The 27664-nt window shown below is 39.6% G+C and overlaps 1 protein-coding gene across 1 annotated transcript; it reads right to left on the bottom strand.

Annotated features, from left to right (window-relative positions):
• Positions 1-11950: 11950 nt before the first annotated feature.
• Positions 11951-19541, bottom strand: LOC136234996 (beta-amyrin 28-monooxygenase-like). Its single transcript, XM_066024503.1, has 4 exons — positions 19071-19541; positions 17333-17836; positions 15607-15794; positions 11951-12459 (listed from the first exon to the last, which is right to left on the bottom strand). Exons 1-4 carry the CDS (start codon positions 19522-19524, stop codon positions 12157-12159), a joined length of 1449 nt encoding a protein of 482 aa, XP_065880575.1. The 5' UTR covers positions 19525-19541; the 3' UTR covers positions 11951-12156.
• Positions 19542-27664: the final 8123 nt, after the last annotated feature.

Raw genomic sequence — 27664 nt, 5'->3', positions numbered from 1 at the left:
AAAGTGTTCTTAGATTAGAACAACAATTATCAATTCTCTAGAATAGTTCAGAGGCTCTGTTTGTTTAGTATTTAACAAACAGAGGTAGATAGTTAGTCGAAGTGTAGAATTATAGAGGAAGGTACTCTGTAATTGGCTCAACAACTATTGTAAGGGTTTGTGCTCTACCAGAAAGAGCTCAGTAGTGGATTAAAGCTCGGAAGATGAATTCCGGGGACTGGATGTAGGCAGGAGGCTGAACTAGGATAAATCTGCCGAGTATCATTTTCTAACTCTTACTCCGTATATTTGCTTGCTTATTATTTTGGAACTGTTAAACAAACCATAGTATCATCTCTAACGTGCAAAGTCCGAAAGCCCTCTAAGTGTTGCTCTCCGAACCAAGGACAGAAGCAATCTTGGTTACTAGTTAACCAATATTGCCTCTGAACCTCAATCTTTGCACTCTGATAAGGAAAAATCTTGTTTTGAGCTATCTTCTCAATAAGACAGGATTTACTTAAACTATAAGAACAAACTTATTTACTTTGACAAAAAATGGAATGTTTTTAGGAAAAGATTATGCTACTTATGGTATTTTTAAGTTTAATGTTGAAATTAATAAAGTGAATGCTTCTGTTTATATTTTGTGTAATTTTAATGTTTGACATGCTCATCTTTGTCATGTGAATAAGTGTATTATTAAGAATATGAGTAACTTAGGCTTAGTACCTAATTTATCTTTAAATGTTTCTCAAAATACATGGATAAAAGTATGTCTAAATCCTATATAAACCTTGGAAACTCACATGTTTCTCATGAACATCTTTATTGACAGGTTTATGAGAGGGGCAACTACCATGCCATATGTGGATACATACTTCATACTAACTGCCTTACATGAAACTAGATCTTTTACAAAGTGATACTTAATCTCTATGTGGTTTAGTCCTGCTATGAAATCTTAAATCTTTAAAGAAGGCTATAGCAGATTGACTATCGATATTTATTACTATTGGACCTTTATGTTAAAACCCAGTTTGGATTAAGTTTTGATTATGATAAAAATAACATTAAAGGAATAAGATCCCTCTATAAATTAAAATTCAGAATTAAATAATTGCCTTGTGAACTAACAAATTGTTATAAGTGCGAAATATTGTTCCAAGCAATTAGGGTGCCTCTGTCTCATTAGCAAAATCAGAAGCAAATAGCCTTCATCAAATAAAGGCTCAAACAGAAGCAAAGCCCAACGAACCAGAAGCCCAATGCGCTAGAAGAGACAATAGTGTTGTCTTCCCCAAACTTACCTTATTCTGGTTATACGTAGAAACTGACATCTTTGCAACAACCTATCTCTCTCCGTACACGATAATGGAAACGCTCCAGCCAGACCAAAATTCAAGAGAAGATTTATGGATAAAACTTCTCAATAATCATCTGAGTCAACGACTAGTTTCTAGATATGGAAATTAGTCAGACAGATTAGAATCCTAGAGAAAAACAGAAGACAAAACTTCTCAATGGACATCTTCTAGATTCAACCGACTAGTTTGAAAAATTGCCTATATAATGCAAGCTCCAGCTCAAATTCAAAAGATGGACACAAGCAAAAAGAAATATACGAGCATAACATAGTAATTGCAATACACATCAAAACTCCATACTTATGTGATGACCCGCGAAGCCAAACCGGGCCGAATTCATTACACGGGCCCAGTCCATACTTAGACCCATGGTCTAGGATCGGATGGGACCCGAATAGAGCCTGAATAGAGGAAGCGGGTGAAGTAAGTAACTGCCCCGAATTCCTAAATGGAGCATCAAAACTCCCACTCAGAACAAACGATACCACGTTTGTTGCCACGAAAGCCACGAAAGGGACATGGCCTAAAAAGGAGTAACCGCCCTCGGAACGTGGCCTGGAAGGAGTAACCGCCCTCGGCGGTTACTTAAGAACACTTATAAAAAGCCATAAGGCCAAAGGGGAGAGGTACGTTCACATTTTTCCCCGTAATGCTATTATTACCAACCTTCATACAAAGAACTGACTAGATCGTCGGAGAGTTTTCCCGGAGATCCCGTCTCCGGTTCTGTTTTGCAGGTAACTCCGGCGGAGATCATCAAATCGGATTCAGCAAGTTATCATTGGTGCGGTGAACGTGGACCTTTTTTACCAACATTTGGTTAAAGGTACACAAAGAACATGTCAGAACCATCACGAACGACCGGCGTTACAACTAGATCAACTAGTATGAACTTAAGGGGTCCACGGACTGCGAATTCGCAGCCTGCGAGTACATAACCTGTGGTGCCTAGCTCGACGAACCCTTCGGGACAATTGAGTCCATTATTGGAAGTCCAAGTACAAACTGAGATGGAGATGTCCAATAGCGATTTCGTCCAAATGGCAGGACAAGTCTTGGCTTCAAATATGAGCCAAGCGGCGGGGGATCGGATGATTGGTTTACTAACCGCAATCGCTGATCACAATAACACCGTGGCGGCTGCTCCTCAACAACCTGTTGTCATCTCCACACAACCATCGACTACTGCCACCATATCTGCGCTTCCGCAGCCATCTCGAGAGCCAAATCAGATAGGTCAGAGTAGTCGCATGAACCCACACAGCCACCCAGGCAACTACTCGTATCACGATCCTAGTATGACGATCCATCCGACCTGGCAAACATCCCAACCGACGTCGGGAATACCAGGAATCCTTCCACTACAACACACGGAGCCTTTGGTTTGCGGGCATTCAGAGTTAATGACGTCTGGGGCGAATACGTCTGGGCAGGGGCACACTTGGAACTTTGATCCTATAACCGGACGGCGGCTAGAACCACAGCGAGAACAAATCTCAACATCAATTGGCGGGTGGATGTCACCCAGAGTTCACCAGCAGCGGATAGAGGAGATTCGGCGAATACCCCATCCTGAGTTGGAAGATCAACTACGGAACATGATGGAGCGAATGGGGTACACGCCTAGGGCGAGAGCAGAGGTGCAGAGTGATTTGCCTTTTGCTCCGTCGTTGCGGGAATTTATACCAGATCACAGGATAAAGGCGCCGGCGATACCTAAATACTATGGGGATCCAAATTCTGATCCTGAGGCTCATATCAGGAACTACAGAGAATTAATGGATGTTGCCGGAGCGAGTGAAAGCATAATTTGCAGATTATTCTCGACCACTTTGGGCGGAGCGGCATCTGATTGGTTTCGGTCTTTACCTGCTGAATCTATTCACAACTGGAATCAATACAGTCGTGATTTCTGTGCAAAGTTCATGGGCTGTAAAGCAGCGGATGTGACGGATAGGCAGCTGAAGGAGATCAAACAGAGGAACTATAATTCCCTAAGGGAATTTGTTGTCGCATTCAACGATATTCTGGTGCGGTTGCAGAACCCGGATATCGTGAGCATTCGCAACATCATGGCGGATGGAACCACGGATTGGAGCATGCGGGAGGAAATCATCCGCAACAAGCCGCGCACAGTGGCCGAACTCATGAAGATAGCTAAGGAATTCATGGAAGTGGATGATGTCAACAGAGAACATAGAGCTCAAACCCGGAGAGAGAGAGATGCTGCTAGATCCACTTCGGACAATCGGCGCCAGACCCAGTCCAAGGGTAATTTTTTTCGCAGAAGCGATCGCTCCTTTCAAGGGGGAGGATATCAAACACCATTGAATACGACTCGCCAGGAGGTGTTACTTTGGATCGAAAAGAACCCCCTGAAGAAGGATGTGCGGTTCCCCGAGGCGAAAGGCCGAACTAATTTGGGGCGATATCCTAACAAATATTGCAGGTTCCACAGATTGAACGGCCATGACACGAACGATTGCTATGAACTGAAGAAGGAAATAGAAAAGCTGATTGAGAGGGGCAAGCTAAGCCAATTCGTAAGAAAAGAAACGATTGATGAGAAAACAACGCTCCTGCATGAGGGAGAAGCAAGGCCCGAAAAGAAACAGAAGAAAGGGGTGATAAACGTGATAGCTGGCGGGATCTATGAGCCGCCAACAAAAAGGGCTCGCCGTGAACAGCGAAAAAGCAACACGCATAGGGGGGATGCCCTCAATTACTCATTTGTGCGAATCACGGAGCCGCATGCGGATGCCTTGGTGATTACGATGGCCGTAGAAGGATGGGACGTTAAGCGGGTCCTTATTGATACCGGCAGTTCTTGTAATGTTATTACTCGGACTGCATTCAACAAGTTGGGAATTAATGACGAGCGAGTGGAACATACATTCATGGATGTAACTGGTTTTGGGGGTCAATCATCTCAAACAAGTGGACAGGTGGTGTTGGAAGCAGAAATGGGCGATAAGAATCTAAAATGGCGAGGTGATCTAGAATTCGCAATTGTTGATCTCCCGTTGGCCTACAACATAATTCTAGGGTGTCCGTTCATATCGGAAACGGAGTCGCTCATCTCAATGAAGCATTTGACATTGCATTTGCCAACACACCAAGGGCGAGTCATAGTTGAAGGAGATCAACTTGTGTCTCAACAAGCCTATACATTGTCACTTGAACCAAAGTCAGATGAAGATGATAAAGTTGATGAGAAGTTGCCGGCAGAAGCATTAGGAGAAACATAACTATTCGCCATCTCAAATGACAAGAATGTACGAATAGCGGCAGGACTCCCCGAGGAAACGAAGAAAGCCATTACTGAGGTGTTGATCCAATGCGAGTCGGCATTCGCCGCTCCGAATGAAGTGCTGAAAGGAATAAGTCCAGATATAGCAACCCATCGGTTGAATGTGGACAAAGGTGCAACCCCAGTGCGACAGAAAAAGAGAGGACACGCTCCAGAGCGGCAGAAGGCGATTGAAAAAGCAGTGGCAGATTTGCTAAAATCGGATGCGATTCGAGAAGTCACGTATCCGGAGTGGCTAGCCAATGTGGTGCTAGTCAAAAAGCCAAATGGAACGTACAGAATGTGCGTCGACTTCAAAGATCTGAATAAAGCATGTCCGAAGGATATGTATCCGCTGCCTAACATTGATATATTAGTAGATGGAACTGCAGGATTTGAGGCTTTATCGTTCACCGATGTGAAATCCAGCTACCACCAGATACCTATGGAGAAGGCGGATGAAATCAAGACATCATTCATAACTCATCAGGCAACTTATTGCTTCAAGGTGATGATGCCCTTTGGACTGAAAAATGCGGGAGCAACATATCAACGAATGATGAACAAAATATTTTCAGACAAATCGGGCGAGAACTTCTCGATCTATGTGGATGACATGATCATTAAAAGCAAGAAGATGCAGAACCACCCGAAGGACATTAAGGAAATCCTGGAAGTGCTAATCAAATATGGCCTCAAATTGAATCCAGAGAAATGCACATTTGGGGCAAGAGCGGGAAAATTCCTGGGTTTCATTGTTAGTGGCAAATGAGTCGAGGCGAATCCCGAGAAAGTTAAAGCGGTAATGGAGATGAAGACACCGAGGAACATAAGGGAAGTACAGAGACTGAACGGGCGGTTGGTGGCATTAGGGCGATTCATATCATGCTCAGCTAGGAGATGTCTACCTTTTTACAACGCCATCAAAAAGTCTAAGTCCTTTGAATGGACGGCGGATTGCCAAGAAGCATTCGAAGGGATAAAGCGACTGCTATGCTATCCGCCCTTAATGAGCAGGCCGGAGGATGGAGAAAATTTATTTCTTTACGTATCCGTCACCAGTATGGCGATATGCACTGTGATGGTGCGAGAAGAAGAGGGCCAACAATATCCAGTGTACTATGTGAGCAAAGTCTTGAAGGATGCAGAACTTCGGTATTCGAAGTTGGACAAAATGGCTCTCGCGGTGATAACCACGGCGGCTAGGCTAAAACCATACTTTCAGGCGCATACTATCATTGTGAGAACCGGAATTCCAATGCAGAAGGTACTGCAGAAACCTGACGCATCCGACCGATTAATGGAATGGTCAATTCGCCTGGGGGAATTCGATATTCGCTACGAAGGAAGACCAGCACTAAAGGGTCAAGTACTTGCCGATTTCGTGAATGAATTCACGTGGGATGAAGATGAACGTCCAAAGGCACAAAAAGAAGAGTGGAGCATGTTCACAGATGGGGCATTGTCCACGGATGGAGCTGGACTAGGAGTCGTCATCAAAGGTCCGGAGGTTATTCGCCTGTACTATGCGGCAAAGTTAACATTCGAAACTACCAATAATGCCGCAGAGTATGAAGCAATGATATGCGGATTGAAGCTGCTTAATGAACTTACGCCAGAAAGAGTGGTGATCTACAGCGATTCTAAACTCATGATAAATCAGATCACAAAAAACTATCTGGTGAAACAAGAAGATCTGGTCAAATACCATCAGGTAGTAGGCAGATTGACGCAGGATTTAACACACAAGGGAGTCATCTGGGAAATGGTGCATGTTCCAAAAGGCCAAAACATAAAGGCTGATGAACTGGCAAAAGCGGCGGCGAGTAGAGAACCATGGAATCAAAAAGCATGCAATTTGGAGATAAGATCCGCACCGGCATTTGAAGTCGATCAGATTATGGTCATTGAAGAGCTGGAAGATGATGAAGATTGGCGGATACCCATCCGCCAATATCTGGAGCAGGGAGATTTGCCGGATGACAAAAGCCTAGCCAGAAAGCTAATTGGACAATCAGCGAGATACTCAATTCGAGATGGAACTTTGTATCGAAAATCATATACATGTCCATGGTTGAAATGTGTTAGCCGCAATGAAGGAGACTACGTACTGCGAGAACTCCATGAAGGAATGTGCGGCGCACATGAAGCATCCGCGGCGTTGGTAAGAAAAGTCAAGCTAATGGGATACTATTGGCCAAAGGTGATGGAGGATTCCCAGAAGATGGTAGCGGAATGTCACAGCTGTCAAATCCACGCGAATGAAAAGCACGTTCCCGGAGCCGAACAAATCTCTATAATGACGGCATGGCCATTCGCAATATGGGGAATCGATATAGTGGGTCCATTCCCAGAAACGACAAAGAAAAGGAAGTACTTGGTAGTCGCAGTTGACCACTTCAGCAAATGGGTAGAAGCGGAGGCAGTAACCGCTCAAACACCTGAACGAATGATCGAGTTCTTACGAGAGAACATTATCATGCGATTTGGAATCCCGCAAAAGCTTATAACTGACAACGGCACCCAGTTCAACTGTGTCAAGTTCAAAGCATACTGCGAAAGCATGGGGATCAAGAATCATTTTTCTTCCGTAAACCATCCCCAATCGAATGGTATGACAGAGGTTACCAACAGGGCCATGATTCAAGGGATCAAGAAGCGGCTAGGCGATAAAAAAACAGGCTGGGCGGATGAGATACCCCATATGTTATGGGCATACAGAACTTCTGTAAAAGCAGCAACTGGCGAAACACCTTTCTCGCTGGTTTATGGAGCCGAAGCAGTCCTACCTGTTGAAATCAAGTCGCCTACAGATCGAATAATTTATTATTGCGACACACAAAATCCTATCAACATTAGAGATGCATTGGATTTTGTTGAAGAACGAAGAGAAAAAGCTTACATGCAAATGGCAGTATACCGCAATAGGGTCAAGAAATATCATGACAGAAGGGTGCGAAAAGTGATAATCAACGAGAATGACTTGGTCTTGAAAAAAGCGGATAAAATACAATCCAGAGATGGCAAAGGCAAATTAGGCGTCAACTGGATCGGACCATACAGAGTATCCAAGAAGCTGGGACCATCAACTTTTGAAATAGAAGAAATAAGCGGAAAAAAGCTCCCGCGCACCTGGAATCTAGAAAATCTGCGCCTATATAAACGGGCCGGGTAGTTCAGGGAAATGACGAGTACTCTTTTTCCTTTTATGAGTTTTTTCCCACTGGGTTTTCTGATAAAAGGTTTTAATGAGGCTTTGATCCCACACATTTCATATACCAATGTAACAAAAAGTCTTTTCTTTTATCAATAAAGATATTCAATTGTTGCATACAGCGTCTGAGTACGGATCCTTTTTAGGACAACCACTTCAGTGTGTTATCTACAAACAAAAGGCGGGTAAATCGTGCAAAAACCTTATGGTTAAACTTAAAAACACATAAATGTGTTGCCTATTAAGAAAGGCAGATGCATGATTACGCATCACTCGCAAAAACCTTATGGTTAAACTTAAAAACACATAAATGTGTTGCCTCTTAAAGAAAGGCGGATGCATGATTACGCATCACTCGCAAAACCTTATGATTAACCTTATGATTATATTATTTTCGAAAGAAAAATGATAAGATAAGGCATAAAATTAAGCGAATTAACGAGTACTCAAAAAATTGCAAAAAGGGTCTGGCCACCCTAGCGGAAACGAAACTAAACTACGAGGAAATACAAATATGGAGTCGGCAAAAGGCAAGGGTCACGTATGAAAACAAAGGGCAATAAGGAATAAAACAACAATCGCACGTATAGGTAAAGCGGCAAGCAAAAGAAAATATATATATACGGGCAGTTTGTTATATACAACAGTCCAGATATAAATCAAACTATGCTACAGCTTCCTCTCCTTCACCCCTATGGCCCTCCTCGCCTTCAGCGGCTCCCTCATCTCCTCCAGTGGGCGGATCTGCTTCAAGCGAATCCTCAACCCTCGAATCAGTAACCGCTTCAGAGGGCGGTACCTCTTGCTCAGGCTGAGAAAGGTCTTGTGGTGCCTCTTTTTCCGCGTTCTGAGTAGGGATCTCACAGCTAATTGGAGAGTTCTGAAAACTCTGCCAATCTAAGAAGAGTACCTCATCCATATCAGCATCCTCGGCTTCCAGCTTGTCCCACTTCTCAGTTAGATCCTTTTCGGGGATGGGAACCTTGGGGCGGCTAAGTACTCGATCTGGATGCCCATGCTCATAAGCGGCATGAATTCGCTCCCCATACCAATAGATGCGAGCACCATCTTCGGCTAGAATCTCCTCAGCTTTCTTCTTTTGCATCTCTAGAGCCTCCTTGGATGAATTTAGATCATCAAGGACCTTTTGCAGCTCGTCGGACTTAGCCTGGAGGGATCTGAGAGCTTCCTCCTTCTCGCTCATAACCTTCTGACAAGCGCCTTCAAGAGCCTTTACCTTCCCTTGGACATCATCATAAAGCGACTTCTGAGTCGCCAATTCAGTACCAAGGTTCTCCAACTCTTTGGCTCGTTCAGCATCCCTTTGGAGAGCGCCCTCCGCGAAATTGATAATCTGCATATAAGACGGCTCGTGAATAAAAAGGGCGAATAGAAACATGCGATTACTATGGACACAAGATCCTTGAAAGGGAATGACAAGCCTCTACCCCCAAAACAACAATATACCTCTATGGCACGCTTCTCAATCCCCTCCATTCCAGTAGGAAGCGGTACTTATTCTCGCACACGGGAAGCAGAGGGGAGCCGCCCAAGGACATTGCATATGGAAGAGACAATGTCCTTACAAGAAAAGCTCACGGCCATACCAAAGGTCCTAGTCCACCACCCGCTGATGTCGGGAATCGGCTGCGAATGCATAAGGAGAAAGATCAGGAGAACATCAGATAACTCATGAGGAAAAGTTAACAACATAAAAAAAGGGGGGGGAATGGATTGAGATACCTCGTGAATTGGAGTACTGCTCTTTCCTTTGGACGGGGCGGATACGGGTGTGCCGCCAACAGTGAGGGACACAGAGGTGTTTTTCTTTCTGGGACGAGAAGACTCTGTATCCGCATTATGCTTCCGCTTCCTAGTTAAGGGAAGGTCCTCGGAAGCAGAAGCTGGACCTTGTGAAACGGAGGCCCTTACGGGAGAAGCCGCCTCAATAGAAGTAATCGCCCCTCCAGGAGAATTCGCCCCTGCAACGGAAGTGGTCCCCGCCATCCGCCTCTTCCTTCTCGCTAGGGCTTTCGCCTCCCGATCTGCAGCGAGTTGAGATAAAGGATCACCCCTGCAAAGGGTTAAAAGAAATCATCAACTTGGAAATAAAAAAATACCTTGAACAAAAACGCGATAAGGGATATAGACAACGCGATCTCCCTCGCGGTAGGCAATCGCTACTCGGCTCCTTAGCATATGGAAGGCCTGATCATATGTCCATACGAAAGGAGGCGTACTCTTCAAGAACTTTATAACAGCGGATTCTTCCTCACTGGGGTAACCGAAGTTCAAACTCTTTACATTGGGCCGGCCCTAGTAGTGAAAGAAGTTTGGATTCCCTTCATTAAACTTGATAAAGAAGTAAGATCGGTCCCACTCGCGGATCTTGTTCAGCTTCTCGTCGAAACCATAGTAACCGCTCTGACGGATGAAAGTGAAATACCCCGTCGAACTTTTAAAATGATGAAGCTTGGAGAAAATTTTGAGCGAGAAGGGAACCTCCAGACAATCCGCCAGAAATTTGTCCAGAGTTAAGTCGGCCCATCCGTTGGGATGCAATTGACCAGGTGCGATTCCGTAACCGCCAAGGACGGAGGCAATCTCATCCGCCAGCGGATACGTGAAACCGCAGATAATCTGGGCGACGAAAATGGTGAAATACCCCTTTGGGTAGTCGCCCGGTCCTCTATCCTCCCCGGGAATGAGGGCTTCGAGACCTTGAAGCCAAGAATACTGCTCCCGCAAGTCATCAATTGTCTCTTGACAAACTAGGCTTCCCGATCTGTCCTTCTTCGGTAGCAAACGAGGGGTTGGGACAGGTGGCGGAATCAACTTTTTAGGGTCAAAACCTAAACCCTCATCGGATGTATTTGCTAGGTGGAGGAAGTCGGCGGGATGAGAATCAGACCCAGGAGAGCTGGTTGAAGCTTCATCAACCATCTCATCGACCTCATGAGATACCTCGCGGACGTAATTTTCGTCGAACGGTGCGAAGTCGAGGTCAGGGTTCGACATATTGATGAAGAAAAATGAACAGAAGTAGAGAGTCGAGCGAGGTACAAGTTGTGGAAAGGAAAACTTACATATGAAAGACTACACAGAGAAGAATGAACGCGAAGAGGTTGATGCCGGAAAAGAAACGACGATGCCGGAAAAGAAACGATGGACAAGGAAATTCACAATTTTTGAATTTTGAATATCCAGACAAAAACGAAGAGTCCCCTATAAAAAGACCCTAAAGGGCTCTTGCCAAACTAAGGGGGAGGCATGTGATGACCCGCGAAGCCAAACCGGGCCGAATTCATTACACGGGCCCAGCCCATACTTAGACCCATGGTCTAGGATCGGATGGGACCCGAATAGAGCCCGAATAGAGGAAGCGGGTGAAGTAAGTAACTGCCCCGAATTCCTAAATGGAGCATCAAAACTCCCACTCAGAACAAACGATACCACGTTTGTTGCCACGAAAGCCACGAAAGGGACATGGCGTAAAAAGGAGTAACCGCCCTCGGAACGTGGCCTGGAAGGAGTAACCGCCCTCGGCGGTTACTTAAGAACACTTATAAAAAGCCATAAGGCCAAAGGGGAGAGGTACATTCACATTTTTCCCCGTAATGCTATTATTACCAACCTTCATACAAAGAACTGACTAGATCGTCAGAGAGTTTTCCCGGAGATCCCGTCTCCGGTTCTGTTTTGCAGGTAACTCCGGCGGAGATCATCAAATCGGATTCAACAAGTTATCATTATGTAATCATTTAAGAGAGATTAGTTCATACAATTTTCTATCTGAAGGACTTGTAATCTTTCGATTGTATTCAGTAGTGGTTTGTTACTTCGGTTTTAAGTTGCAAAGAGAGAGAAATAGAGTAAGTGTTGATTGAAGGAGGGTACTTCATTCAAAGTTAGATATTTATGTAAAAGGTTTGTTCTCTACCTGTGAAAGAGATCAATAATGGATTAAAAGTTAAGGGAAGGTATCCTGAGGACTGGACATAGGCAAGAGACCGAACCAGTATAAATCTGTTGAGTATTTCTGCATCTTATTGTTTACAATTTGAGATAAATGTAAAACCTAAGGGAAATCAGCTAAAAGGCTTGACATAATTGGCTCACAACTTCCATTGAGTAAAAAAAATAACATCATAAATATTCTCAAACCCAAATACAACAAAATATTTTCCTCCAAAACAGAAGAATGTTTACAAAGATTAAACTATATGATAATGATAAAAAATACAACAAAATCCATTTATTGATACTGATTTTGATTTATAATCAATTGTAAGAAAAATAAAAATTAATCAGTTTTTTTTATGAGGATAAAGGCGAATAGGAAGACCATTAGCAGGCATAGGTAAAGGATTAAAAATGAGTTTTTCATGAGGATTAATTTTTTGAAAATTAAATCTTTTAACTAAATTATGAATAAAAACTAGAATTTCTAATCTTGCATATTCTTTTCCAGGGCACATCCTAGGTCCTCCTCCAAAGGGTACAAATGTAAATGGAGCTGGTCCTTTTCCTTCAAATCTACTTGGATCAAACTTTTCTGGTTCTGGGAAATATTCTGCACTTTTGTGTGTTGAATTTGCAGTCCAATACAACTGCATAATATTATATATTAGTTTGTGGCGGATTCAGAAACAAATATTCGGGGTTAATCACGAAAATATGTTAAAAATTAGAAATAAGGTATAAAAATATTCGGGTAAATTACACCCATGGCCATTGAACTTCAATTTTTAACAGTATGGCCACTGCACTTTACATTTTTTAATATCAATGGCCACTCAACGCCTCAAAACAACCGTTAATGGTCTGAAAAAATCGAAGAGTTAATGATATTCTAATGAAGTTTAATTCTTGAAAATTTTCGTTTTGAGGTCATTTAGGTGTTGTTTGGTTAGGAGAGAGAGAGTGAATTTTTAGAGAGAGAAAGCTCTAAAAAGGTGATTTTGGAAAATAAAAACTATGGGTTAATGATAAATGTCGTTCTGAACAACTTTAATTCTTGAATATTTTCATTTTATGGTCGTTAACGGTCATTTTGAGGACTTGGTTAAAGTTGAGTGTCCACCGGTGTTAAAAAATGTAAAGTTCAGTAGCCATACCGTTAAAAATTGAAGTTTAGCGGTCACAATATTAAAATGTGTAAAGTTAAGTGGCCATGGGTGTAATTTACCCAAAAATATTCCCTAACGTTGATTGTCAATAGTAATTTTACCCTCTAATATCTAAAATGATGCAATTTTACGTTGGCTACCAAGAGCACCCGTAACGTTGATAAATTAGGCCAATTTTAGAAATAATTTAGTGAATTGCTTCATACCGCCCCTAATTACTGTTACCCGCCCCCATTTGGACTTTTTTGCTCTTTTCATAATTTTGATAAAAAAACTAAAGATTCTTTCTCTAAAATCACAAACTCGAACAATAATAATTGAAATTATGAAAATAATTGATATGCGACAATTTGAATCTCGAAAATGGATGATTATGAGTCGGAAACAATAAAATTTACATTTTTTTTGTCAAAAAAATCATGAACATAATGCATATTTTTTGTGACAATTAACATTTTTCGTCACAAAAAATTAGAGAATTTTGTATTTTTCGTCGCTAAAAAGTATAGGATTGTGCATAGGTCCAAATTTGGTCTAGGTGGGTGCTAGATCCGCCCAGCCAATGGGCTGGGCGGATCCAGCACCCGCCCAGCCCATTGGCTGGGCGGATCTAGCACCCACCTAGACCAAATTTGACGTTTTTTTCTCAAAAATTAATTTTTTTTTCAAAAGGGCAAAATTGTCCAAATGGGGGCGGTATGAGGTAAATTGGGGGCGGTAAGAAGCAACACCCATAATTTATCATACTGTGTTTTCTCAGTAATGAATCTTGTGAACTCCACTGTATATATACATCATTTAGTAACAAATCAAACAACATATGATGCAAAATAATAATTTTACCCCTAGTGTTTAAAATTGTGTAACTTTACTCTAACGTTCACAAATTAAGTCAATTTGAGAAATAATTCATCACACTATCTTTTCTCAGTCATGAATTTTGTCAACCCCACTGCATGCGTGTCTCATATAATCAGTTATTAGTAGCAAATCACAGATATATGTATCACATATATATATATATATATATTCTGATTCTATTTAATATACGATCTTTTCTTTAAAAAAAAAAAACTTATTCAATTAAGTTAAAAACCATCTATTTTGATAAATTAAAATATTTAACTTAAAATTTTAATATTATTAATTAATATTTTTATATTTAATATTTAATTTTAAATAGTTACATAATTTAATAATTTTAACTTATTTTTTCATTCAGTTTTACCAAACAATATTTAAGTGACAGTACTAGATATTTTTTGAGTTAAAGTTCAATTGGGTAAAGTTGGACTAGTTGAAAAGTAAAATATAATGTGAATGATGATTATAAAATCAATATGCATATGCTTTTTGTGACAAGTCAGTCAACTTATTATTGTTTAATTCTACCTAATTAACATGCATGTATAACTAATTTTAGAAATAAGATATAAAATATTTTAATTTTGATAACACTAGATAAATTTCCAATTAGATCACGTCCCTGTGAGGCGCCGTTGGGATCGGCCGGGGACACTCCGATGCCAAAGTCAGTAACAAATATGGAGAATAAACTGTATGGACAAAGCTTAGCGAAGAGTAAGAATATATATACCTCGATAGTCTAGACGTAGGCTATTTATAGTTCGATGGATTTGTAACTTCTAGGTAACTAGAGAGTCTCCATTAATGCTCATTTAATGGCGATTACAAGTTACTCTTAACCTGGCGGGTTAAGACTATTAATGATTCATTTAATGATCATTATGGCCGAGTTGACGGTTAGCCGTTACTTAGGTAAATGGAGAGATTCGCCATAGAGATCCGCCAGCGGATCTCTTAGAGCTAACCCAGGGGGATCCTCCGGGCGGCTTCCTATGCCACGTGGCATACTTGAGGCGATTATCTCTTTTGGTCCTTGCAATAATATCCCGATGTTATCAAATTTTATTAAAAAGCAATTTTAATATATAAAAATACTTTTAACATGATATAAAAATACTTTTAATGTTATTAAGATTGGCAGATCAGTTGCATATCAATTGAATTTTTAAATTTAATAATAGAATTAAAGATTAATATTTTTAAATTTTATGAAATATTTGGATTTTTAATTTTTTTTATTTAACTGGTATAATTTTTAATTTTTGTTTCTACTTGTATACATATGTTTGTGATATTTTACTGATAAAGATAAAATGACGTATATATGCAATAGAAATGACAAGATTTATGACTGAAATAAATTATTTCACAAATTAACTCACTTTATCAATTTTAAAAGTAAAATTACTTCTGATTGTTAACATTAGCCATAAAATTAAACTATTTCAGACATTAGGGGTAAAATTACTCTTAACCGTCAATATTAGAGATATTTTTACACTTTATCCTATATATAAATGATGGTTTTGATCACATGGACCTTAATGACCATGCAGTATTTGGTCATTCACCATTAGATCTACGCTTTTTAGAATTCTAAAGTGGAAATTCAAAGCATCCTGCAGCTTAGATTTAATAAGCGTAGATCTTATGGTGAATGACCAAATTCATTTGATCATTAAAATCCATGTGAATATTCCTGATATAAATGGAGAAAATAAAAGAATTGACTCTAATTATTATTAATAATTAATTAATTACCTTCCACCCTTTAGGAATAGAAAAACCATTGAAGATGAAATCATTGATAGCTTCTCTAAAAGCACCTTGAAGAGGAGGAGCAACTCTCATAACTTCACAAGCCACATTCCATGAATATTTCATCTTTTGTATGTCTTCCCAATTCAACAACTCTCCTTCTCTTTTCCCTTTTGCAATCTCCATTTGTTCTACATCATCAAATAAATATAAATATAAATTAGTATTTTCTTTCAATTATTTAAGGATAAGATTCAAATTTGTCTCTAACGTTTATAGTGAAATGCAGATATACTTCTAATATAAGAAAGGAAAAAAAATATTATCCCCAATCTTTCAAACTTGGAGCAATTTCAGGTCAAAATAACGACAGAGATAGAAATTTTAGAACCAAATCACATAACCCATAAAACAATACTGTTATTAGGAGAAGACATGGGGCACGGTCATTGGGAATCACCCGTGCCCACCAGATGAAGAGCTGTGCAATTTGTTTTTGCCTTAGCTCAAGCTAAAATGATGTCGTTTTGGTTTGACTAGATACAGGTGGAGACATAGGGAACGATTGAGATGGGGGGGCACGACCATCAGGAATCACTCCTCCCCACCAGGTGAAGAGATGTGCAATTTTTTTTGACCTAGCTCAAGCTAAGACGTCGTTTTGGCATGCGTAGCTAGAGCGAAAAAAAACTATAAGTCCATCCACATGGACTGGATTGATTTTTTACACTCTAAGTAGTTAAAGACTGACTCTGTCACTACTTGAGTCTAAAATTGCTCCATGTTGAAAATGCTAATGACAAATTTTTTACCATTCACATGTGGAAAAATGGCTATTAGTGATGCGCTTTTAGGATCATTAGCAACACGTAAAACACATCACTAAAGTTCACGTCGCAATTGCTCAATGACACATGTTCATGCATCACAAACTGATCAATAGCGACGCATGTTGCGTACAAATGTTGCTATTGACCCATCAATAGCGAATCCGATTATAGAAGCATCAACATTGACTATATAATATAGAAATAAAAACCATCACGGATCAATGGAGATGCTCGTAGTAACCCATCGATAGTGACACATGTTACCTACAGGCATCGCACTTGACAGACATTTGTGATGCACGTTACATTAATGCATCGTAAATGCTAAATTTAATGATCATTTGTGATGAACATTTGTGTAACTGTCGCTATTGAGGTGTCACTAGTGCCAATTCCACTAGTGACTTTCTTTACGTTAAAAATATATCTGCATTTTTCGAAAAACGTTAGAGTAAATTTGGATCTTACCCCGTTATTTACTGGTACAAAAAATGGGGGTAATGTACAAATTTAGCCCTATGGTTTTTGTGAGAGGGCATATTTAACATCCACGTACAAAACAATGTAATCTTAAGCCTAACATTTACCCAACACTGTAATTTCAAGCCCCATTATCGAAAGATGAGTTTTTTTTTTCATGTGCAATTTCATAATCTGGTCATTCTGCAACCTCCAACGTTCTCGCCACCAAATCAGGTTTGAAATTGCACATCTTCTATTAATGAAAAAAACTCATTTTTTTTTGCTAACGAGGTTTGGAATTTCACTGTCTGATAAACCTTAACCTTAATATTACACTACTTTATACATGAACGCTAAATCCACTCTCCCCGATAACCATAGAGCTAAATCCGTAACATATTCCTAAAACAAAAAAAAAAGAAAGAAAATCAACATACCTCTATAAACTTGATCATAAATTGAAGGAAACTCAGAAAGATAATAGACAATAAAAGTACAAGCAGCACTTGCAGTATCATGTCCTCCAATTAACAAACCAAGTATTTTATCTGCAATTTCCATTTCATTCATAAACTCTCCGTTTTCATCTTCCGTCGTTAACATATAACACAATATATCCTTTTTTTCTGTTCCATTTTCTTCTGATATTTCCATTTTCCTTTCCTTTATTATGCTTATAAGCTCTTTTCTTATGTATTTTGATGCATTTATTCCTCTTCTAAATGGAGTTCCTGCTATATCTATAGGTATGGAAATGATTCCCGAAGCTAATGCGTCGAAAGGTTGTGCGAATTTCGCTATCTGGTTCGGGTCTTCTAAGCTTAAAAATAGCCTGCAAGCTAACCAGAATGTGTAGTTTTTTGCTAATGGAAAAACTACTACTTCTTCTTTATCTTCCCATTTTGTCGCGAAATGTTTCTGCGCAATATCATCCATTATACCTGTTTTTTTGTTCATCAAGTTAATAAACATATTCAGAGTTTGTAAAATTAGTAAAAAAAACTTGAAATATATATGAAGAATCGGATAAAAAACCCAATATTCGGACCAAAATTTGTTAAAAATTACTGATTTTTTGGAATTAAGTATTACCGAGGATATTTCAGTCATATTCCGTCGGTGATAGAAATCGTGACAGATTTTTAATATAATGAAATTGCATTGGAAATTATAGACCTAGCGACAGAAATTTTCATCGATAATTATATTTTACCATTATACCTGTGTTTTTGTTTATTTTTCATCTTAGTCCCGAGTCGATGAAACCCTCCATGACCCCTAGCTAGGGAAATTTTGAAGGTGGGAACAGAAACTTCTCTCAAAAAATTTGTACCCCTAACAACATAAACTTTCTCTTAAAATTTGTACCCTCCATGATTCCCTATCCCTCCGCCCCTATACACCAGGCACGGCGGTCTTAAACATTTTTGGGATCCTTTGCTAAATGAAAAAAAAATTATACCATATTCATTAAAAAAATTAATACTTTCATGTAATATTGATGTTTCTACAAAATGAAATACCAAAATACTTTTAACTTGATTTTTAACATAGTATAATAAAAATTATTAATTAAATATTGTATAATAATAATAATAAAAAATTGGATCCCTTAATACTCTTAGAGCGTTAATTTTCTATATAAGTTAACATTTTCTTAATTTTTCACATAATAATTAATAACAATAATTTATTTAAATTTGTATAATAAAAAAAATTGGCTCCCCTTAAATTTAGGGCGTGTACGGAAGAGCTCCTTATACATCATTCTCCTACTCCCTGACACCAGGGATGGATCCAGTGGGGGTTTGAGGAGTTTGAACAGCTACTAGTGGGCGAAAAATGCCGAAAGTTCTATGAGAACTGTCTACAGGCCTCTAATTTCTTTAGGTAAAAACACTAAAAAAAATATCGATTTAGTATCCATAAATCACAATAAACACCCTTTCTCACTGAATCCTAAATCTGTCGCCATTATACGAACTAATACAATACCATGAAAAAGAAATGGACATTCCACTCAAACGATGCCATGTTATCCCAACTGCTGATGTGACATCATTTGAGTGAAAAGACAACCATTGGTGCTAGTCCACAATAGAATTTCTTGTAAAAACACCCAAAAAATATCAACGGAAAATACCATCAAAAGGAGGAAGAAGAAGAAAGAGTTACCAATATATCTGTGAAGAGCATCAGGTTTAAGAAACTGAGGAAGAAGTTTTCTCATTCTAATAGCTTCTTCTTTAGATGAACTTTTGAGAGAAGATGGAAATATCTTATTAACAGAATCAGGCCACCATGCTTGAACTAATTTATTCTCATTTGAGAACAAAAACTTATTCCCAGAAGCTCCACAAATCACAGCCGTAGGATGTCCCAGAAGGTTTGTTTTGAAAATCTCAGATTTAAATTTGACCGTCCGATCAAAAATAAACTTCTCTGGTTCTCCTTTCCAACCTGTTGATAAAAACTCTAAACTTTCTCCTATATATGGTAACCCTATTTTTCCAGGAGGAAGATTTTTGAATTTGTATTGAGATTTATGCTTGTAAAATGCTATAAAAATTGAGATTAATGGTATTGAAATAAATGTAATTAGAAGAAAATTCAGATAATAATTATCCATTTTTTTTTTATTTTTTGTGTTTGTTGAATGCAATGTTTAAGTGTCCTTAATTTCTGCTTATTTATAGGGAATTTTATGTAAAGGTGTTTTCAGTGGGTAGTTAGGTATATTATATGTGTATCTTAATCTTAATTAGTTAGTTAATTAATTAAAAAACTAATGGGGTTTATTGTTCCACAAGTTGTGAATTGCTTAGAACCTACCGTTTGTCTTTTTTATACTTGGTTTTCTTGTGTTTTGAGTTTGGTTTTATACCATTAATTTGATAAAAGGGTACTAAAACTTTTTTCTCTAGATAGAGTATAAGGTGTAAAAATATATTTAACATTGACAGTTAAAAGTAATTTTACGGATTATTTGGCACTTTTAAAAGTTTGTGAGCCAATTGAAGTTTTTGGCCAAGTACAAAGGGTAACATATGTATTACGTGAATTAATTAATGGCTAATATATATGTATATACTCTCTATTTAGATCAAGACTTCAACTACACTTTAAACTTTTAAAAGTTCTAAATATCCTTTTATTTTTGTCCAATTGTATTCCATAATATTTATAAGTAGAATTTGTTAGAGGCAGAAAATGAGAGGCATGCTACGCCACGTGTCAAAGTGCTCGTTACGTGTAAAAAGAAAATGTCAAATAGATAATAATTAGAAATTTTTGAAAATTCACAGGTCAAAGTGTTTGTCACGTGTAAAAAGTTTACAGATCAATCGAAGTTTTGAGATTATTGAAAAAAATAGGGAGTTATTAAATATAAATAGACAAAAATAGAGGGTTATTTGCAACTTATAAAGATTAAAGGAGGACAAAACAATATTAAGCCCTAATTAATTATTAATTAATTAACTAATGGGATTCTACTTGTGAATTGCTTAGTACCTACTTTTTCTTTCTAACACTTGAATTTCTGCTGTTTTCGGGTTTGGTTTCATACCATTAGCTTGATCAAATTTATTTATATATATAAAGTAAATTATTTCATAGTTGATTCACACTAAGAGTCAAATTATAAAATTGTGTTTGATATTAGATATTAATTATACTGAATTTCCATATGAATTATTGTTATTATTATTATTACTATTGTTGCTAGGGAAAGTCCAAAAAAACCGTTTGCTTTCACGTTTTGTCAAATAGGTTTAGATTTCTTTTTATCCAAACAGAGAATAAGGTTTTCGTTTTGCTAATCTTTTAGTTTGGCGCTATAAAAATGACCATTAACGAGCTTAAAATGGAAAATTCGAAGAATTAAAGTTGTTTGGTATCACATTTATTATGGAACCAATTTTTTTATTTTCTAAAATGAGCTTTCTCTCTAAATATTCATTTTCTCTCTTCACCAAACAATGCCTAAATAACCTTAAAATTAAAAAGTTGAAGAATTAAAGTTGCTTAAAATATTATTAAGCTTTTAAATTTTACAATTTTGAGGTCATCAAACACTCATTTTAATTTTAAGGTCATGTTTTTAGCAAAACGAAAAACTCCAATCATATCTGATCACAAAAAAGAAAAACCTCAGTCGTTGTTTGGATAAAAAAAATTTCATAGATACCTGCTTGATAAAACGTAAAATACAAAAAGTTTTTTTTTTCTTACAAAAAAAAAAGACCTAAAAACATTTGAAATGGAACAAGAATGGCTAACTAACGGATGAGCGACACTGTTGGTTAATCTAGTAAAAAAACTCAACTCTAACGTTTCCTGATGAGTAGATGCAAACTATCCACCACGGTTTTAGTATCGGTCTCCAAAACGATAGGCTCTAGTTGGCGGACAGGGCTATCAAGGATTAATCGAAGATTATATTTAAGGTAAAAAAGTATAATTAAACCCTTGAACTTTACATGTTTTAAGGATCAAATCTTTAATTAATTATTTTTTCATATTGAGCCATTGATCATTGATTCTGTTATGGATTCAGCCCTTATTAAACTTTTTCGTTGAGTTTGGGTGGCACATATTGTTAGTGCGATTCGGCCTATTGATGTGGACAAATAAAAATAAGAATTTATTGACTAGGATAGATAGAGAGTAAAAAGTACAGAAATCAATTTCATGTAGGTTCTCCCAAACTCGATGTTCTACTCTCCCTTTGTGCGATTTTCAGCATTAGAATCGCCAAATCGATCTTCTCCTTTCCCAAATTCGATGAAAAAGTTAAATAAGGACCACATTCATAACGAAATAAATGATCAATGACTCAATATGAAAAAATAATTGATTAGGAACTTGATCCTTAAAACATATAAAGTTCAGAGCTTAATTATGCTTTTTGCCAATATTTAATATAAAAAAAAACATATCAATCTATGAAGAAGCAATCAAGTTTAAGAAACCTGAAGAAGAAGGAAATATTTTATTAACAGAATCAGGCCAACATACTTGAACTAATTTATTCCCAGAAGCTCCACAAATCACAGCCATAGGTTGTCCGAGAAGGTTCATCTTAAAAATCTCAGATTTAAATCTGAACGTCTGATCAAAAATAAATTTCTCTGGATTATTTTTGTATTTACAATTTTTATCGTGAAGAACTAAAAATTTCATGCTTTTAATTTAACTAAAATTTTCATATAAAAAATAAGAAAATTAATTCATATATTTTTCCTAAAAATTTCATGCTTTTAATTTAATTAAAATTTTCATATAAAAAATAAGAAATTTTTTTTATTAAGAGCTGGAACGAGGAAGGATCGGCCCTAGACATCCCAACTATGTTGGCACCCCCGGGAACCGACCACCTCGGCCAAACTGCAAACAAAGAAAAGGTTCATACAAAGGAGATAAAAAGAAGGAAACAGGGGCAACAAGGAAAAGGAGAAAAGAAGAAAGGACAACAAAGAAGCAACAGAATTAAGAAGATCTAAAATGCGGAGCGTTACGGATATCGCTTAAGATGAAGTCATGGCAGAACGCAGGCGCGGACACCCACCAACGAACACTATTGCTCAAGACGCCAAATCGAGCCAATGAATCAGCAGCTTGGTTTCCTTCCCTGTAAATGTGGGAGACAATAATCTCCATACTGGCGCATTGATGTAAGCACTTGAGCCAAATTTGCTTTATTTTCCAAGGGACCGTTTCAGTTCTGTGTTGAAGGAGATTGACAGCAGTCTTAGAATCGGATTCGACCCAGAGGTTCCGCCAGCCATGCTTCCAAGCTACATCCATAGCAAAAGCAATGGCTTGGATCTCCGCAAGAAGCGCAGACGAATTGGTGAGCGGGAAGGCAAAACAGCCTCTTGCAAGCCCCCTGTGGTTCCTAAAAATACCACCAGCGCCTGCCATGCCAGACAAGCCACGGGCAGATCCATCTGTATTTACCTTGAGCCAATTCTAGGGAGGGGCAAGCCAACGAACGGTGATTAAATGCGGAGCTGGCGGAGGCCTCGGTGTCAACTGCAGATTCTGCAGAATTCTTTTGTCGTAGGCGCTAGAACAGTAGCCCTTAGAGATGCCCTGCGCATCTCGAATGCTTGCCCGTAGCTTATCGAACGTGATTTGGATTGAAGGGAGTTCAGTATCAAAAGTAGCTATATTGCGCCGATTCCAGATAAGCCAGATACAGTTTATGACCGCTGCCTGCCACAGAAGCTGCACTTGCTTTCCAAATTTATAACTGATCAGCCTGAAGAGAAAATCTTGGAAATTACCTGTGAAATTAATAATAACTCCAAACATACAGCTTAGTTTGAACCAAATAATATGAGCGAAAGGGCATTCCACGAAGAGATGAAAAGCGGTTTCCTGGGATTGAAGGCAGTGAATGTAGCGAGATACCAAATGCATTCCGCGGCACTGTAGATTGTCATGTGTGGGCAACCGGTTATAGATAAGCTTCCAACAGGTAACAGAGCGGGAAGGAGGAATGTGACCAGCCCATACAAAGCGATGCCAATGATTCTCAACCATCACTTGGCAGAGAGAATCATAGTAATTCTGGACTGTAAAAATGCCCAGGTTGCCCGGCTCCCAAATACATTCATCTTCCGAGTTCCAACCTTGCTAAATCTCGCGTATATTCTCTTGGATGTGACCCGACAATGTTTCAATGTTGATCCACTGCCCATTTTGCAGAAAGAACTCAACGCTGGTGTATAGGTTGCGTTGAACAGGTGTAGGCAATCCAAGTTGGTCCGCCACCGAGGGCTTAATCCAGAGATCCGTCCAGAAATTGAGCTTAGTGTTTTCGCCAATCCACCATTTAATCTGAGATTTAATGTTCTTCAAAACTCCTTTACATGAAGACCAAATAGATGAAGTATATAAATACTCACGTGGCAGACCACTCGGTGTCAAGAAGCGATTCTGCAATAAAGAGTGAACAGATCCTTTACCTTGCAGCAGCTCCCAGCTGAGCTTGCCAATAAGCGCTCCATTGAATTTCTCAAGATCTCGGATCCCAAGCCCCCCATTTTTCATGCTTTGACAGCAAATCCGCCAAGGGATAGTAACCAATTTCTTCGTCTCTGTGCAACCCGTCCATAGGAAGTTCCGAATTCGACGGGTGAGGTGGTTTATTAGACTGATAGGCCACTTGTAGATTGTAAATGAATGCACCAAAGCGCCTGTAAGAGCAGATTTAATCAATGTTAGTATGCCAGCAAAGGAGAGCGCAGTTCCCTTCCAATTACCAAATTGAGAGAGGAAACGGTCTGATAAAGCTGAAAGATGTCGTTTCCTCGGAGCTCCGACAAAAAGCGGCACTCCCAGATAGCAAAACGGTAAGTCTGCCTGACGGATACCCAGAATACCCGCAAGCCTTGCTCTTCTCCTGACTGTAACCCCATTGCCAAAATAAACCGAGGACTATCCCAATTCACCATTTGCCCTGACACTCCCTCATACAGTTGAAAGATGTCCCTGAGAGCTTTCATGTTTCGGATTGAAGCTTTGCCAAACAAAAGCATATCATCAGCATAAAGGAGATATGAGGGGAAGGTCTTGTTGCGAGTGTAAACCATTGGTTGAAACAACCCCTCTCTTTCACGACTAAAAAAGTCTTCCGCTAAGCCAAAGAGAATCGGTGACAGAGGATCTCCTTGTCGAACCCCCTTCGAGCAACCAAAATAACCCTTTGCTGCCCCTCCAAGGAGAATAGAGATTCTAGAGGAAGTGAGAATGTTACGAATCCAATCTCTAAATTTACTAGAAAATCCAAAATTTTCCATAACTAGAAGCAGGAATTGCCAGTTTATAGTGTCAAAAGCTTTCCGGATGTCTATTTTTAGCGCCATATTGCCTCCATAGCAATTTTTACTAAGTGAGTTCACCCCCTCCGAGGCAGCAACTATACACTGGTGAATACTACGGCCTTTGATAAACCCAAACTGCGTAGCTGAAACAATTCTGGCAGCTACTTCTGCAAGCCTGTCAGCCAAAATCTTGGAAATGATATTGTAACCAAAATTACTCATGACAATCGGCCGGTAGTTATCAATACAGTTGGCTCCCGGAGTCTTGGGAATTAAGGCCATTAGGCTCGAGTTTAACCCAGGAAAAATGCACCCCGTTCTGAAGAAGTCACGGACCATATTACACACATCCTGCTCAATGATATCCCAGAAAGCCTGGTAGAAGGATCCTCCAAACCCATCTGGACCGGGGGCGCTGTCTCTATCCATGCTGAAAACCGCCTTCTTAATGTCTTCAACTGTGGGCAATGCCGTGAGGGCATTATTATCTTCATCTGAAACCGAATGAGGGATAACCAAGGCAACGACGTCCTGGTTAACCATAGAGTCAGTGCTAGCAAATAGATTGGAGTAAAATTCAACCACATGCTGTGAAATTCTATCCATATCAAAAGTAAGCTCTCCTCCAATATACATTGAAGATATCCCCTGGTTAACCTTCTTCACCTTCGCAGCACGGTGGAAGAAAGTAGAGTTTCTGTCCCCCGCTGCCAGCCACCTAACTCTGCTTTTATCGCGCAGGTAAATCTCTTTCCGGAGCAACTGCAGCTCGAGATCCCCTTGGGCACCCAACTCCCTCGCTTGTCGAGTTGGAGACCAATCGGAAGAGCTAATATCCTGCTGAATTGAGGCTAGGCGGGATGATGCCTATTTAATGTTCTCATCCACCTTCCCAAAAACCGTGCGATTCCAGCTGCGAAGCACAGGACGTAAAGAGCGGAGCTTATGGCATAATACCTGAGCCGGCGGAAGAGAAAGGGAAGAGGAGTCCCAATGCGCTCTCACCACCTCCCTCAATGTGAGATGCGTAATCCACATAGATTGAAAACGGAACCGGGAGATATGAACCGGCAAATTTTTGCATCCTAGAAGAAGTGGACAGTGATCCGAGCAATGACGAGGTAGCGCAGTACAGCTGACTGATCCCCAGAAATCGTTGAAAGCTTCTGACACCAAACTTCTATCTAACCTGCATTCGACATGATTTGCCCCTTGCCTACTATTACTCCAAGTAAATTGAGGACCCGATGTCTCAACATCAATTAGACCACAACTGCTGATAAAACTTCGAAAATCTGCATAGGCCCTGGCAGAAGGAGCAACCCCAGACTTCTCATGAGCCCCAATAATGGTGTTAAAATCTCTGATCACCGCCCAATGAATGTTATGATCAGCCATGCCAATTAGATCTGCCCACAGTTCCAATCTCCCCCCCTGCAGAGTTGCTAGCATAGACAAAAGAAATTCTTTGTAAAATGTTAGCTACACAGATGTCCATAGTAAGATGCTGATCATGAATACGAGCATTTGTAGCTGTCACTGAAGCACGAGCGAGAACCCAAAGAGAGGGGCATGCTCGGTTATTGCAAGAAATAAGAGAAAGTCCTAGAGAGTTCCAGAAAGCAGGCAAAACAGAATCAAAATTTACCATAGGTTCAGCAAGCAAACCAAATCAGGACTGTGCGTTTGACAGAGCATCTTCAGTGCTTTTTGAGTTTTGGGGTTGCGGAAACCCCTGCAGTTCCAAAAAAGAATAATCATTGATACCTCTTGGGTGGCCTGCTAAGCCGTTTTGCCTGAGTACCAATAGATGGAGTACTTTGCTTCGTTCTTTTTTTCTTTTGAACTTCCGTCCAAACCTCAGTGGATGGTGCAGCTTGTAATGTGGGTTCTTCTGCAACTTCCTTAAGCACCATCTGAAGGGGGTTGCAGCTGTGATCCAAAGAGGATTCGAGTGGAGGCGGCTGTGCAATATGAAGGGGCATAGTCCAGTTCCAGTCGCTAAACTCATAGGCCTGTTGCCCAGTTGTAAAAGTCTGAGGAGGGCTTTGAATTCCGGTGAAAATTTGTATCGCTGTTTCTGTGTTTGTCTGCTCAGATTCTGATTCTGATCCAATGCCAGAGTCGAAAGCACAGATATCCGACCAACGCCCCTGAACTTCCGCATTTCCTTTTTGAACAATTCCGGACTGTTCATTCTGTTTTTCATTGTTGTTGCCCCCTTTGTCATTTCTGTCACTAGCCTGAAGAGAAGAGCTTCTACTAACCGGTCTCTTTTGCTGTTTGTTATCCTTTTGAGGCATACTATTCTTGTTTCCAGGGTTTTTACGACATAGAGAGGCCATATGCCTAATAGATTTACATATCGAACAGATGGCGGGCATGTTCTCGTAGTCCAAGTTTACCCATTGCATTCAATTATCCGTGTCCACCCTCAGTCTATACTGCAGATCCTCGGCAATATCTACATCAATCAAAACTCTAGCATAGTGACCAAACTCGCCTTCAGCAGTGTTTTTGTCAAAACGCAGAGGCACCCCAACTGCACTGGCAATGCTAGCCAGTATTCTCCTGTCCCAATACTCCCATGGAAGATTATAAAACCTAACCCACACTTGAACTGAGGTCGGCTTATGCGACTCTGGATCGAATCCAGGCGTCCAAGGGGAAAGACGCATTATTCCTGGCCTAAGAGAAATCGCCCCTTGGCTCCAAACACGTTTTACAGCTTCCTCTGATGGCAAAATTATGTGATAGAAACCTCTCCCCAATGAGATGAGCTTCCAATCCAGGTTTCTGTTCCAGATGGCATTCAATTTGAGTTTTAATTCAGATTGTTGCCAAGGCGATTTGCCTTTTAGAAGAGTAATGCGGCCAATAATCGAATGTTGACAAGCAATTAGACGTTCTTTATATATGGATTGTGGAATCTTAATT

The sequence above is a fragment of the Euphorbia lathyris genome, chromosome 7 (assembly GCF_963576675.1).
Source record: "Euphorbia lathyris chromosome 7, ddEupLath1.1, whole genome shotgun sequence".
Taxonomy (NCBI): Eukaryota; Viridiplantae; Streptophyta; class Magnoliopsida; order Malpighiales; family Euphorbiaceae; genus Euphorbia; species Euphorbia lathyris.
This window is presented reverse-complemented; position numbering and strand designations above follow the sequence as displayed.